General features: G+C 38.5%; 1 protein-coding gene across 1 annotated transcript in view; it reads right to left on the bottom strand.

The window, feature by feature from the left end:
• abl1 (c-abl oncogene 1, non-receptor tyrosine kinase) overlaps nucleotides 1-16,593 on the bottom strand; it is a 44,418-nt gene extending 27,825 nt beyond the window's left edge. Inside the window, exons 1-2 of the mRNA XM_012869190.3 lie at nucleotides 16,287-16,593; nucleotides 14,194-14,459 (exon numbers count right to left, since the gene is read on the bottom strand). Of these exons, the coding sequence (XP_012724644.2) occupies nucleotides 14,194-14,308 (115 nt within the window). The 5' untranslated portion in view covers nucleotides 14,309-14,459; nucleotides 16,287-16,593. The remainder of the gene's footprint in view (nucleotides 1-14,193; nucleotides 14,460-16,286) is intronic.
• Nucleotides 16,594-16,834: the final 241 nt, after the last annotated feature.

Raw genomic sequence — 16,834 nt, 5'->3', positions numbered from 1 at the left:
TTTTGATAATTTATAGTCCGAAGAATACGGTACATAGGTGAGTTTTTGAGAAGGGCAGCCCGCACAGAGCATCAATACGCATCAAGTGATGTATATTGACCTGAAGAATCGTTAAATATATCTTAAATTAAGCTAATACTTGGGTCAGAACTGACACGGTGCTGCTTTAAAGAAAATAATTTTATTATACTTGCAAAGTAAACATGTATTGTAGTAGGGTATGGAGTTAAAGTTATATTTATATAAGAATCATTTCTATTTCTCCTGCAAGTACCTTGGTGCTTGTAGGAGAAATTTTCAAACATGTTAAATGAAAAAAATACAGAACCTTAACAGCATCATGGATTAAAACTGATCAAATATCAAAACATTACTCAAAACTGCTCAGAAACAGGAAGTGTAACCACTGCAAAAAACTTACATCCTTTATAAATAGTAGCAAAAAATTAGTCAGCCTTTTTAAATGTCACTTTCATCATCAGTCTGACTTGTTACAGTTTTCTTGGTGAAATACAACTTTCTTAACGGTCTCTCCATTATTAAAAAAAATCCTGGGGAAATTCTTTGCTGCCAACCTTCTCTTTAACCTTTGCAAGACGAGTTGAAACAGTCTGAGATGTCACTTTCTCTGCATTTGGTTGTCCGCAATCTGTGACTCACAAGACCAAGTTGGAAAATATTACCACCTACCACAATTATTAAATGTTTGTGTTTGCTTTTTACTTTAACTGAGGTTTTTGGCGGATGGCCGTGATAACATCACCCTGCAGTGAATCTTCTAAAAGGCTACCTTGTGGCTATTAAGCAACACTGTCATCTGAAGTGCAAAGAAGCTGACAGAAAATGTTAAAAAGACAGCAGTATTTATCAGTATTAGTACACAAATAAGGCCAAAGTCTAATGTCCAGGGAAGACTGGGTCTTTTAAGCAGTTTGGATCTATACTAAGTCCAGTTTTTACAGCTCAACATCGTTAATAACACAGTTACAGGCAGCTAACATCATTAACATCATAGCCAGTCATTCGACCAGTTCATAGCCTACAGACACAGAACTGAAGCAGGACTACTTCTGTATGTCTGCTTGAGCCCAGGACAACCTGCTTTCTAGTGTCTCTTTGAGTTAGTTATTTCTGAATGTGTTTACTGTCACTGCACATGCATTGTAAAAACAGCCCAGACAGAATCTGTTTCCCCTCTAACTGAAGTGAGCATTTAGCAGGAAGAGAAAATGTATTTTTATGTCCATGCACTGTGCATGTTTGGACAATCTAGGGCTGGACGATATATATATGACAAAATTTATATGACAATATATTTCTTAATTTCGGTCGATACAATAGAATTACGATATCGATATAAACAAAATAAAAGCCTCAGAAAGACTACAAAGAATGCCCACAACAGATGCCTGTACAAACGTGGGACAATTATTTTGCCATGTTTATAAAACTCCTTAAATATTACATTTTAGAAATACTTGCTTTAAAAAATAAACACATGAAATTACATAAAACCTAGAACGCCAGTCAGTGACAACTCTGTAATCATAGACTGTAATTTATATTGAAATATTGAAAATGTCCTATCACGTTGATTTAGTACATTTATATTGCGATATATATTGATATTGAATTATTGTCAACCCCTAGGACAATCATTGAACAACTGGACAGAGACATTTTCCTCCAATAATTTACTTTTTTATTTGTGTCCGTAATTTCTTTTAAAGATTTATGTAAAGAATTATCCAAGATTGGTCAATCAAAAGCTCATATTGTTCGGTTTACAATATGAATTGAAATTAAATGACAAAATCTGAGTCAAGCAGTGAGAGTGACGAGTTTACACTTTCTGTGAAAAACTCTCTCAAGGTTACAGGCTTTGTGGAGCTTCGGTTCATTTGCTCGTTTTCCTTCAAAATATTTAGACTTTAGCAGATACATTTCTAGTTTAAGTTATTTAAGTTTGAGCGGCTAGGTCAGCGTTTCTTCTCATGTACAAAGGCATCTGAAGACGACTTGTTCGTTGTCACGATCTTAAGAAAACATCTTACGGAATCCTTAAAAACAAGTACAAAGAAAAATTCAATGACAAAAACAGGGAAAAAAGACAGAGGGAATGAGGGGGATTGCACGTTATTTGGGAGAGGAATGTACAGGAGGTCACATATTTCTCTTCGCTGCTATAGCTTGCCCTAATGTTTAACTTTCTCCCCATCTCTATGTGCATTATAGGCAATATTACTCAACCCACCTTTGGTGCAAGAGACCAGATACAAGCATGTGATTCTCTTGGAAGCGGAGCGGACAGGCTCAAGAGAGATGTTCTGGCAGGAGCCCAAGAAGAATGTGGTCATACCGAGCAGAGATCAGGGTTACACAATTGGCCTTATTTTCCCTGCTGAGGAATTTAGCATGCTACAATGGAAAGAGTGCAGGTGAAAATATTAAAACTAGCTTTGGCAGAATACAAACATCAAGCTGCAGTACTTTGGTGGTGCATAATGACTGAACGTCACATTATCAGGAAAAACAATAAAGCTAAAACTTAGCAGTTGCATGTGTCTATTGTGGCATGCTAAAAGCTGAAAACTGGGCTCTTTACAACAGGAAAAACAACCCTTTTTCCTCTTAGAAAAAGATTGTGATAGTGTATAAAACACAACAGATTGCAGTGATTAGCAAACATTATTAAAGAGGGCAGGGCAACATCAGAAAACCACTAGGGGTCACTAGAGTGGGACAATAAAAACTCCAAAACAAACTGTGCTGTGGCAACATCCTCACACAGCTTCAGCTTTACATGTCTTTTGATAATGGAATTCGGTCAGTACCTATAAAAGTACTGAATTCCTACCCATCCCTAGAAATGACCCTCATAAAAATTACCACGGGTCTTCTGATGGCCGCTGACTCTGGTCTACCATCTATTCTCATTCTTCTGGATCCGTGTGCGGCCTTCAATACAATTTCTCACTCCATCCTTCTCCAAAGATTACCTTGAATTGGCATCACTCACACACCCCTTGACTGGTTTCATTCTTATCTTACTGGCTGCACTCAATGCATTTAACTAAAGTCTTTTAGTTCCCATGCATCCCGTCACAACCGGCACGCCCCAGGATTCTCTCCTGTGACCCCTACTTTTCATTACTTACATTGTTCCTACCGGCAATATCTTGTGGAAATTCAGCATTCATTTTCACCGTTATGCGGATGACACCCAGCTCTATCTTCCATGTAAGCCAAGTTCAACACTCCCACCCTCTTCCCTTACCTCCTGCCTATCTGAAATAAAACCCTGGTTCACTTCCAGCTTTCTTAAATCGAACAGTGAAAACTGAGATCCTTCTTTTAGGACACAAATCTATATTATCCAAAGCTGACAGTTTCTCCCTTTCGCTTGATGGTTCATTAGTCTCTCCCTCACCTCAAGTTAAGAGTCTGGGTGTCATCGGTGATACAACTCTTTCTTTTACCTCTCGCATTAATAACATCACCCGTTCTGCCTATTTTCATCTATGCAACATTATTTATCTTTGTCCCTCCCTTTTACCTCACTGTGCATCAATTCTTATCCATAGCCTTGTCACCTCTCGCATTGATTCAGTAATCAATGCGAGAGGTGACAACTCTTGTCTTTGGCCTTACTCAAAAATGTCTCCAAAGAGGTACAGGTGGTTCAAAATTCAGTTACTCATACAGCAACTCCACTGGCTCCAGGTTAGATTAAGAATAGAAATCTAAATCCTTACGACACCTTCTACCGGTTCAGGTCTAAATTTAAAACCCATTTAGTATGAAGTGCATAATGTGATTGCCGGTTCATTGTAACTTTTATTGTTTGTTGTTTTATCTTTATTGCTCTGCTTGTTCTTTAGTGTCCTTGAGTGTTCTGAAAAGCGCTTTTCAAATAAGATGTATAACTACAATTAAACATTACATAGAAATATTTGCTCATTTTTATGTGACTATGAGGGGTTTTCAAAAATGAAGAAAGCAAGCATTGCTAAAAACATTCAAGATATCAAAGAACTCAGTGGGGTCACACAATTTTCCCAATAGAAGATTTGGTCTTAACAACCCTCACCACAATAATTATGCCCTCAAAGTCTATTTATTTTGGATGTTTTTGAGAGACTTTCCTTAAATACTGTTTGGTTTCATTATTCAGGACCTTTCATCTACCAACAGCACAAGAGATTAGTAAACACGTGTTAGGACCTGACAAGGAAAAACTACGTACTCCCTTGCGTTCTCTGTGCTAAACTGTCGAGTTTGGTCATTAATTAGTGTGACAACAAAGGGAAATTTGTTTTCCACATGGCCAAGACTTGATGAGAGGAAACAACACAGATTGGAAGTGATGCGTCATCTGGCCGGGGACAATCGTGTCTGTCCCAGACAGAACAGGCCTCTGCAGCATATCACTGGACAAACATCCCTAACAATAGCAAATATTCCAGCACCACGAGGAACACAATTCCTAAGAAAAGGTGAACATTGATGGGACTATGATAAACAAACTAACATGAGTAAATTAAACTAAAGCACAAAAAAAAAAATCCTAAAATAATCCAGCTATTTAGAGTAGTAAATAAAACTGAGATGGATATGAGTTGAGAACTTGAACATTGAAGTTTTGTCGAACGTTATCCTCATAAATGCACAGACATGTCCAACCAGGTCAAGGGACATGCCAGAGGCCTAAAAGCTGGCCTTGATGAACATTACCAAGAGGTGCTCTGTGATGGCCGTGTGTGCTGTACAAAAGACACACTGAGACATGCACACAACAAGAAGGAATCATGGGAAGAGATTTCGGTGTCTAGACTGTATGGATTCCTCAACTTTCAGCTTAAAAAAAAGAAAGGAAAAAAAAAAAACTTACTGAGAAGAATGTACTCCATACAATACAAACACACACAAAGCAGTTTCTAACACAAATACACACCTTGCACACAGACATCTTTTTACATCACTAACAGTTATAATCTTTAAGCTAAATGAGAAAAAAAATGCAGAGCCTCTTAAAGATTAAAAATAAATATTTTTTATTCTTGTTATACGACGATATATTTCTTAATTTCAGTCGATACGAATGGATTATAAAGTGCACCATCAATTGAGAGAAAATTTAAGGATTTTAAGTGTGCCTTATAGTCCCGAAAATACGGTATGCTTTGTTTTTGTTCAATTTGTTAGTACATAAAGCCCTTCGTATATATTTATAACAACAATAATAGAAGCATCACACTGCGCATGCGCAGCAGTGGATAAAACAAGGAAACAGGTAACAGCTATTAGCATCTCCCAGTGAAAAAATGGAAAATGGTCCAAGATCAAGTGAAACAAAAAAAAAATATGAGCTCAAGAGGGAAAACACTGGAATTGCACTGGGAATACAGTATGAACATTGGTGTTCACTGAAGCGGAAGCTAAAGCCACCGGTTGCTCAGATGTGACCACAGAGTTGATAGATGTGAGGAAATGTTCTCATCTGAGGCTCTTAAAGTTGATGAAGATCATTGTATTTAATTAATAATGCTTGGTCTTCGATCACACCGAACTGCCGCTTTACTACAAGGCATTGCAGAGAGTCAGGCTTGGTCCGGCAATATTTACAACTGATTTATAAATTAAGCAAATCAGCATTATGATAGTTCTGCAATACCATATAAATAGATGGTGCCACATCTATTTATATCTGCTCATCACGCCCGGTGCTGGATTCTATCTAGACTCAAAAAGGACCTTCAAAACATTATCAAGATGGAGGTCTTTTTTATAAGCATATAATGTGGTTCTATACCTTTAAGTTAAAATTGAGAGCCACTGGATCAGGCAACACTTTTTCCATCTGTTATTGTCCCATTATGCTGACAATCTGTGAACTGTAGCATTACATTCCCGTTCTTTGCTGAAAGCATTGCACCTGGTATAGCCTTCTACTGCCGTAGCATATTTGCTTCAGAATTTGCATGATGTGCCTACAGAGATTGTATCTCTCATACAGTGGTTGTAACAAGCTGATGATATTGGCTTTTTATTTTTTCAAACCAGTCTGTCTAGTCTCTTCTTACCTCAAGAAGGTATTTTTGTCCAGATAATTGCGGATCACGGGATATCTCCACCTTCTGAGGCAAGTCTCTGTAAATCCAGGCAAAAGTTGGGTGTGCAGGTCACAATACATCACAAGTGTCTGAAATTCCCGGACTTACTACTCTGGTCCCTAACCAATGCTTGATTTCAACTTGAGCAACTCATAGTTCGGCAAATCTATATGGCTAAATGAATTGAGCTGCTGCCATACAACTGGCAAATTTTCTATTTGCATCAACAAGCAATTGAACAGGTTTAGCTAACACAGTGGTGTTCCAAGTCATCAGCTGTGCTTCCTGGAAACCGTTACATATCTGAGGAATACTTTACTGGTTTTTCTGCTGACAACAGCTCTTCCATGACCAAAGAGGCAGACTTTATTCTCCATTAAAAACAATACGTTTGCTTCATGCCCTGTGCTTGGGACATACTTTATTCATCTGTGTCAGGTGAATGTCATTTATTTTTTGTGTTACCTTTATGTGTTTTTCTTTCCATGTCACTTTTCTCCCATTTGAAAGAAAATCCACGCAATGTGGAAAAATTGGGATCTCCCTTGGTCCTCACACTTTAGTATTTAACAGCAGCGGATGGTATGCCAGCCCAGCACTCAGACGTCTTACTAGTAAGGTCTTGGCTAAAGTTCACGAGGATGGAAAAAAAAGCTCTGCTGTGCCCTTACTGAGCAAGTGAAGGCATGTCAGAGGTCGGTGCATTTCCTGTCACCCAACTCGTCTGGCAGGCTGACGAACCCAGCTTGGGCCCTTTTTCCTCAGATATACTTTGGTTCAATACGAAATTGAAGCAGACATTAACTGCATGCAATAATTTCTTCTTTGGTGGTTCAATCATGTTTGGGGAATGGGGATAAACAACTGATATACATTTACTCGTAATGCCAAAATAACTTTTCATAAATATTCTAACAGGGGCATTAATGAAAAATTTGGAGCTACTAAAGAAATGGTTTGCTTAAGAGAACCAAACTGTGAGATGGTCCTCAACACTAAATAAATCAGGTCTGTTATGACAAGATGTGCAACTATTACCAGAAGCTAAGGTGCATCTTCCAAGAAGGATAAGGATAGTAAAAGGGAGTAAAAAGAACTTCAGACATCTGTTTGTGGCTGCTGATTTATAACACATCAAGCAACTTTCACCTACATTTTGAGTGCATTTATATCTGTATCTAAAAGTTAGACATCCTTTCTTGTATCTCAAAGCAACATAAATGGTACATGGCACATACTGGTATAGTGCTTTCTCAAGTCCAACGACCCCAAAGCGCTTTACAGTGCTACAATACAGTCACTGACCCATTCAAACACATTCATACCTGACGGTGGTGAGCTACATTTGGAGCCAAAGCTGCCCTGGGGCAGACTGACAGAAGCGAGGATGCCATAAATCGGCTCCACTGGACCCTCTGACACAGCTTAAACTTCCACACTTTTTCAAGTTAGAAGCACAAACTGTCTTTACCCGGATTTAATGCAACAGACGACGCATAGAGGTGTACAAAGGTTCTCGTTTGGATTCAGTTCTGGACTTTACACGGGTCATCCTTACACTGTACTATGCTTTGATTTAAACCTTCCCTGCGTACCTTTGCCTGCATGCGTAGGGTTGTTTGCCCAACCGGAAGGTGAACCTGAGCCCCAAGTCTCAAGTCTTGCATCCTGTAATGGGTGTAACGGACCATTTTTGTTTATGGGTAGGTTTTTAACCTTTGAGCGCTCTTCTCTGTTCTAATGCTCCAGCTGTCAGCAGTAATAGATTTATAGTCTAAAGACTATTTGTGTTTACACCTAACATTTTTTATTATTATTATTAATTTTGAGTACATGTGGCTCATTCCCTGCTCCCGTAGGACAGCCATCACCACGTCCCAGGGTGGTGCTGGTTTGGAAAGACCGGCATACAGCATTAGTTTTCCACCACAGGGTTTTGCTCTCGCATGACCAAAACACCTTCAACATGTCGGCCTCCAGTTGAACTTCTTATGCCTCTCTTTTGATAATGATATTCTTCTTGCTACTCCTGGAAAAAGGTGAGAATTGTGGTATCTACAAGGATCATCAATGTTCTGTAAAAACCTCGGACACCCTCACAGAACAGATTTGCTTGTGCTACGTATAAATTACACTGATCTCACTTTTGAAGGCATTTGGCAGCACTAGTTTGTATTTATGAGGCCCGAATACAAACGCACATCACAAAAACGGAATTATTTTTCCAACAATGTGCTACTTTGTGTTCAATACGTTGACAAGATCGGGGATAAATATTCTTGCATAGCACTATGTCTATAGATAATTTAAATCTAGACCATATGTTGCTGTTTTTTTACTTCCTTTTTTTTTATTTTAAAGACGGTCATAAGATTGAATCTGTTATGTTTGAACTTATTTTAAAAACATGCCTAGTAAAATAGCTTGTAATTTATTCCATTGTCCATCAGTTTGCATGATTTTAATAACTGTACTGTACTTATTTAACTAAACACAGGATTATAGACAGCTGAAAATATTCCCGGGGCTTCGCAACCACTCTCAAAAATTACAATTGGTGCTAGCTAGCCAGTGACATATCACACCAATCCAGTGTACAGCACATAGAGAAGCCAAAGAACAGAGACAGGTCTTTGCTTGCCCCCTTTACTGCCTCATGTCTCCCTCCCAGGCTGCTGCACGCAGCGGTCTGAACCTGCCTGCTGGGAAGCAGCATCGTGGCTGGTTATCCCACTTTTAACAAGCTAAAGCTCACCAAGAGCGAGAGAGAAAAAACATAAAGCTGTTGTTGCTGCCCCCCTTCTCTCTTGCTCACATCCCCTCTTATGGCCAAACCTGCTCAGCACAAGGGAAAGGGGGCAGAAAGGGAAAACAAATATGGCCCGTAACTGACCCTTTGCAAAATCTGACCTCTTTGACAAACAAAAGGTTTCGTTCTGTTTTTCTGACCTTCCTTGACATGCCCCCCTGTGCGTTTAACAAGACTTTTTGAGTGAGTGGGTAGAGTTTTCCTGCGAAGACGATATACAAGTTAGTTTTAAATTACTGAAGCTCTTTCGCAAAAGAAGATTTTCCAACGCAAGAGGCAAAAAAAATTTAGCAAGCCATTTATCAATGTAACCATTGCTGATTTAGGGCAAATTTTGAGTATTTAGAAATATTAAATTTGTATATTTGCCCTGATCCTAATTAGACACCCTTGCACATTTTAATAAACTAGGGTGTGCAAAATCTAATAAAGAATGTGTAATAAAAGCACATATCTTAAGCCTAGAGCTTAAAAAAAGTTGTTTTTACTTCATCATTCATTATCGTTATTTAATAAATAATGACACTGGATTATGTGGTGTAGGTTTGCATTTGGCTTTAAAAACTTTCAGAACCATATCAAAACTACATAACATGATAATTGCTAGATGGTGTAGCCTACTAACTTTCTCTTTACCTTCATTCTATTTTAACAAAAGCATAAACTAATGTTTGCTCCGTTGTCAAAAATGTGAAAAATTAAAGGTTTAAAAAAAAAAAAGGAACAGAGGCGGCTTGACTTTGTTCCATCACCTTATAACAACACCTTCAGAGTTTTAATTTAATTAGAATTTAATGAGTCAAAGATATTAGCTTTTTTCAGATGTTTTTCCAGATTCCATGACTGTTTCCACCTCATTGCACTACTACAAAATAATCCAGTCCCAAAGAAGCTGGCATAGATTCTGATGCTGCTACCAGAGTATCTGAATCATATATGATTAAATGCCAATTCGTTCTTTGCACTCTCACAGTAAAAAATAAAATAATTATTTTTTGATGCAATGGTTCATGGTGGTTAAAATGATCAGCTGCATTAGGTGTAACAGAAAAGAAAGGAGATTATGTGAGAAAAATCGGAGATGATTATTTGTTAGCTTAGCATATTAGCACAACTTCAACAATATGTTTCCAGGTGGGTATATTTCTTTTTCTTCAAACAGCATTACAAACGGATGGACGCAAAGCTGCGTTTGGTTTTTGGAGTAATACGCATAAAGCTTTGTGATCCCACAGGATTAGAGAGGCAAATTAAAAGAAAAAAATAAATGAATCTTCAAATGATGACCTAAAACATTGCACCTGACATTACTGTAAGCAGTCTGGTGGACTTTAGACCCTTTTATGCAAAGATTTCCAACAACCTCAATGGGGAAGTTAAATTCTGTATTTTTATGATGCCAAGATGTTCTTAGAATGGACAAAGTTTTTAATAATCAAACAGTAACGCTATTGCACTCAGGTTGCATCGGTGGAGGTCTGGGTTATTCTTTATGCTTGTGCAGATCAAAAAGACTAATTTGATTATGCAGACATCCTGACAATTTCTTTCTGGATTAATATTTACAACCAGGGTGTCCCTTTTTTTTTTTTTTAAACAAACACATACTGGAAAGAGTTTGCATGTATAAACCAATATTTGAGTCAAAAAATTGACTAAGTGGTGGGCAGGAAAATTGCAGTGGCCAAGGAGGAGGAGATATTTGAGGAGGAGGCCTCCACAAAAAAAATAAAAAAATAAAAAAAACTTTGACATGTCTGTTGTAGCTCGTAAGTATCAGATTAATTAATTAATAGCTGCAGCTCTACACTGTTTGACTTCATCCGGTTTATGACCTTATAACAATTACCGAAAAAAGTACCAGATCAGTTCCTCACTTGTTACTTTTGTCAGACTTAATCAGTCTGCGTGAATCAGCCAGAAGATCTGCAAGACGCCACACTCAGAACCAGCAACAAAAGTGGCATACGCCCACCTCGGCTTTAGGGCATAACCAATATAACTAACATGTACATTCAATGCAAAGATCAAAATATAGCCCAAAATATTTTACTGAGCAATTACCTGCAGGTGATTTACAGTGCTCTTGTTTCAGTGTTGCAGATCTAAAGTATGCTCTCCACAAGTCACGACATAATAGACTCAGACCGCTCTGACAAGTTTTACGGTCCACCACAATCCTGCCAAAATTTGTTGCAACATGCTGATGACATTTAAAATCAATCTGCAAATTTACTTATGAAAGAATAACGGTTTAACGCATTCAAACAATGTATTTTGTCACTTTTGAACACTTTCAATTCAAAATGTGGGAAAGGTCATTTTTTTCAAATCCTTGCGTTCAGTGGTTAATTTAGATTTGACACACCGTGGAAAAAAGGATCTTAAGCCAATCTTTGTCAAAACAAATTATGAAAAGATAAATCATGACTGACAAATGAAAAAGTAAACAGATTTTACTTCTTTAGTGAATTTACAAGAATCCCTGTAACCTGACCTGACTGCTATTCTGGGTAATAAACAGAAATACAGCACATCAGAGGCGTTTCCAGCCTAAACTACACTATAAAAAAAGAACTAAAAGTAACATTTTCTTGAAATTAGTGTATTTTACCTTGATTTGAGCAGTTAAATAACTTTATGGGCCATGGAATTAGTATATTTACCCCTAAAATAAGATTATTAGATACCTTTCACCTGAAATAAAATGATGTAGATTAATTGTTCCTATTTTTAGTGCAAAAAATCTTATTCCATTGGCAAATAGTCTTATTTACCTGCTTAAATAAATGAAAAATAAAAAATGTAAATATGGTCACAATTACTATTTATGAGTGACATTTCAAAATAAGTCAGTTTCCTACCTCCATCCAGCTTTCAGAGTCACTTTATTTGACGTGACAACTGAAATAAAACTGAAGCTCCAACAAGCAGGGAACGGAAACAGGCGAATAAATGTATGCTGCCTCAAGGTAAACGGCTCCTTACCTGGAGATCATCATCTCCAAGTAAGGCTTTAGGTGTTTGACACTGTGGGGCACACTGAGGCTTTGTGCCTTCACCGTCAGTATTAGAAACATGACAAGCAGGTATTTTTGCGATAGCGATAATTCAGGAAAACGGGTAAACTACCAGGCTGAAAACACACACAAGAGCTTTGCTGCAGCACCACAAAAGCCTCCATTGGTCCCCATTTGCAAATGGGGATAGGTCTAATGTTTAACACTATACTGTGCCAATTGCTTTTGTAAATAAAATAGAAAATAAATCACTAGACGATAACACCGACAGCAATAAAGCTAATCAGTTGACTATAGCAATTCTGGAGTAATTCAACATATACATTTAATCCAGGTTTCCAGTTTGCCATCCCAAGTTGTCCATGAGCTACTTTCTCATTTTAGACTCTAATTGCTCTCTTGGAGTTGTCCTCCTGGGATGTCTTAACGCCAGGTTTTACCAGAGAAAGAGTGTTTCTTTGTAAACTGCTTGCTGTATTATTTTTATCAACGATCTTTGGGTTGGTTAAATATTTTCTTGCATGCTTTACACATGCAGCTGGTTCGATGCTGATGTAATACGTGGGGCTGCACGATATCAGGAAAAAGTGCAATCACTATATTTTTATTGAAAATTGTGATGACGATATTGGGTCATTACCTAGACTTTCCTCACTCTTCTTGTGATCAAGAAGCCTCCCCTCAGTTTTCATGAGCTTTAGCATCTTGGACCCAAAAATCTAAATATAACACCTGAGCATCAGGGCCAGGTGGAGTCCATCCGATTGGCTTAGGAAAGGTTAATGCACGCCGCTTGAATTATAATAGTTTACTGAATACAAGCATTCCTTTGCAATTTCCTAGGCTCTAGTTATGACCCTTTTTGGTCTGGTTTTCTATAAACTTATGAATCCGTGTGCACATGTTTTACTCTTGCAACCACTTTTCAGACAGAACTAAACCTACAAACGTAACACCAGATGTCAAATTTTATTTTGATAATCTTTCTAAAGAAAGATGAGTTAAATAAAACATTTTTAGAAAAACTAAAACCAACAAAAGTATTTAAAAAATAATCTAATAAAACTGACTGTCACAGTAGTTGCAAACCTAAGGTGCATGAATTGTCTTTTTTATTTGCCACACGGAAACCTGCGTTTATTGAGAGCCGAACATTTCTGGCAAAACTTCATCAACTCCCAAGGTGCATGATTTGGTGAGGGGAAGACTCCGGCAACACTTGAAACAGATTTAATATTGCAGCGCGTTTCGACTCGTAACCTGGCTGGCAATGACCCTGTTGAAGGCCATAGGCCGAAACGCGTTGGTCCGCTAATAAAGTTGTTTCCCAGTACTTCAAGCGTAGCCGGAGTCTTCGCCTCAGCACATCCTTAGCTCACTGTAAACAAACAGGATTTTTCGGCCCATGAGGCGCACTAAATATTCTTCCCACTCCGCCCCTTCACATACACAGCTCTCTCCTGAGCGAGAGGAGTTGGACTACACCGCCCTGTTTCTAACATAAGGCCTGAATAAAAGTAACTTTTATACTGAATTAACTCCCCATACTCGAGCATACTGTACACATACTGTGAGCTGCGAGGACTCCGCGCTGACTCTCCGCAGACGTTTTATCCTTCATAGTCAAATGTACCACTGCCTACATTCCTTGTGGGAAATTCCAACAATTCCCACTTAAAAATTGTTCTGCACGTACCTGTATGCACGCAGTTGGCGCAGACTGTGCGTGGACCTCCGCAGAGTAAACTACACCCGAGTATGTGGGGCTCTATACGTGAATGCACTTCTAGTTTAAACATTACAGTCAGGCGGTCTTGTAGACAGCTCAGGGGTCCGATCAGGTAGTGACACAGAGTACCGTAACGCTCCGAATATCCATTGAACGGAGCGGCTTTGTTGCTTACCAAGGTCGTACTTCAACCTTTTAGCACATTTTTGAACACACTGTACCACATAAAATCGGTCAGTAAGCACAAAGGTCATCACATACAAGGCATAACGGATTATAAAGCGCTGTGCACCATCAATTCTTGAGAAAATTTAAGGATTTCAAGTGTTCCATAGTCCGAAAAATACGGTAACTTAGAAACAGAAAACAGAGCATCATTACACTATGTAACTGTAGATCTATGCAAACATACACACGAAACTAAACATATTGCTCTAGATTTATGTTTGTTAACCATTTAGCTGTTCAGTGTTTGTAAAATAAAAAAAATAAAAATGTAAAAAAAAAAAGTTTGAATTTTACCGTGTTTATCGAAAACATTCACATGGCGTGTGGAGTCTCTCTTTCCCCCTTTGATGAAAGCTGGAAAACTGGGTCTCCTCTGGTCCCCTACTAATTTCCCCGGCTGCTGCCCCATAAGGGCAGGGGGCCAGGCTGCAGCCGGGACTATCCAAGCTGGTATCTGTTGTTCCCCCGTTCAACAGTTGGGTGCCAGACAGGGAGAAGGATCGGGAGGGGGGGAACACAGGAGACCCGTTCCCTGGCTCAGAACGGGTGAGTCAGGTCACCTGAGCAGATCAAAGTTACACCGGTATGTCTTCGCGTGTCACACATTAGTGGGCTGTCTGTGCTTCACAAGACAAAACAAGGCATTTCAGGGGAATCTGAAAGAAAAATAAGTGCATTTACAACTCAATAGTGATGGAGAGAAAAAAAATAAATAAATAAATAAAAAAAAAAAAAAAAACATCTGTTCTGTGAAAAATTAATTTCTTAAGGTATGAGATTCTATCCACCATGTTAACCTGGGTTAAAAATACCCTGGTTTCACAGTATAAACAAAAACAAAAAAATTATTTTAAAACTTTTGTATGACATGATCTAATATTTGTTTTTTAAAACTGGGGCTGATAGCTTCCCTGGCATCTCCTTAAAAAGGCTTTATCCATAGGGCGGAAAAAAATAATAGATGTTTTTATTTGTTGCCACTTTAAAACAGCAACTTTTTAAAACCTCTGTATGTTTTGGTACTTTTAACTCTTCCCTGCAAACATAAACCAGACCAAAACCTTCTACACTTCATAAACTGAGTTTCCAAGTTAGAAATAGTGTGTTAAATATTAATTTAACAAAGCTTTAATGTTTACAGGGGGCAGCAGAGCACTACTGCCAAAAGCTAAGACTATAAAGACTGTCTATACATGCGGAGCCTGCAGAAGGGACAACATACTTGTGGATATTGTATTCTCAGACCTGTTACCACATGTTTAATCTATACTGGATAAAGGGAAAACTAGCAGTGTGATTGGATTTCCTGCGACTCATCCCTCTGCATGTGACTCGAGTTTAAGCCAAGTCAGCAAAAACACAAAGTCTTTACTGGGTCTATTATCGCAAATTATACACAAGATTTCAGCTTTTTCAGAGCTAGCTGCACTAAAAAAATACCATCTCTTAAGCTATATCAACTGCAACCTGGGGTATTTTGTTTAAAAGCATCAGTGAAAATTTTAATAGAAAAAAATAAATAAAAACAAACTATAAATCCCCCACATACAAAATACACCATAAAAAACATTTTAAATATTTTTTTCCATATACCTGCTATATTTATTTTTTTACATTTATTTATGCTCTTATGCATGCAACAGTAAATTAATATTGCTTAGAGAGAGCCAAATGAAGAATCCTAGCAACTAAGTTTTGGGGTTTCACTAACATAATCAATTCAAGTTTTAGCAAAACAATAATTTCCCATGCAGGGATTGCATGGGAAATTATGTATGTGTATTTCCTTTTAGTTTTTTTTAGGTGTTATAACAAAATAAAAAAAATAAAAATAAAACATCCAAGTCTGTCAAAATATAAATCAGTAGGTCAGCCCTCCAAGAAAACAGGAAATTGGATTTGGGAGGAAAAAGGCCTGTTTGGTCTATGTATTTTTTTACTATATGTCTGCTTTTCTATAGGTCTAACGCTATAATAAACCCAAAAACTGTAGATAAATTTGTTAGATTGCAAGAAAGCCTATAAAACTTTATGACCATGTGATGTATGCATTCAGATAAGGCTGGACGTGGTAGATAAACCAAACATCTAATCAAATAAATCTAGTTGTATTTTTTAGTACACTGTTTTGCTTTTTGTATTTTAGAAAAAAAAAGACAAATGTTTTCTTCTACACTAGTCACTAGTTGTCTCGTCTATTTAGACATGGATGTAAATATTTCCGCATTTCCCAGCTTTTTTCCCCCACAATACTACGCAGGACTGCAGTACCTTTAACTCTGCTCTCCTTTTGGCAATTTTTGTTTTAATCAAAAGCAATGCGACAAACAGTCTCCAACAACAACAACAAAAGTTCAAAGTGAAGGTTGGTGCGTATAAAAACTTACATGGTCACAGGGGCACTTAAATAGTTGGTTAGCCGAAGCCATGAAAGCTAACCAGCGTCCGCTGGAGGCATGCAGCGCACAGACCCTGAACGCACCTCGAGCGGCCAACAGTTGGCTCTTGCTGCCGCTTCCCGACGAACTATTTCGGACAAGTGCACTAAAACACCTCGACAAGTGCGTCCGAACGCCACGCATTCCCGCTTCGCCGCCGGGGCTCTCCAAAAGTCTGCGCCACTGAGTTAAGTTTCCAACTTCCGTGTCCACTATTCCCCGTCTTGCGGAGAGTCTCTCCCCCTCTGGTACCCGGAGTGGATGGCGCTTCAATCAAGGAGGCGAAGAGAAGTTCAGGGAAGTCCGCCGGGGCCAAACAACAGCGACTCTTTCCGCAAGCCCTCCGCGGCACTCACGGCCACCGAGCTCTTCGAATCCGCCTTCTCGGCTTACGTGCTTATTCATCGCTTTCGCGTGAAAAGCCAAGCGGTAAACTTCGGCCGAGCAGCAGTTGTTTCGCCGAGGACGCCATACTTCCATACGCAAGGTGGTTTACA

The sequence above is a fragment of the Fundulus heteroclitus genome, chromosome 8 (assembly GCF_011125445.2).
Source record: "Fundulus heteroclitus isolate FHET01 chromosome 8, MU-UCD_Fhet_4.1, whole genome shotgun sequence".
Classification (NCBI taxonomy): Eukaryota; Metazoa; Chordata; class Actinopteri; order Cyprinodontiformes; family Fundulidae; genus Fundulus; species Fundulus heteroclitus.
Note: the sequence above shows the minus strand (reverse complement) of the source record. Positions and strands in the feature narration are given on the sequence as shown.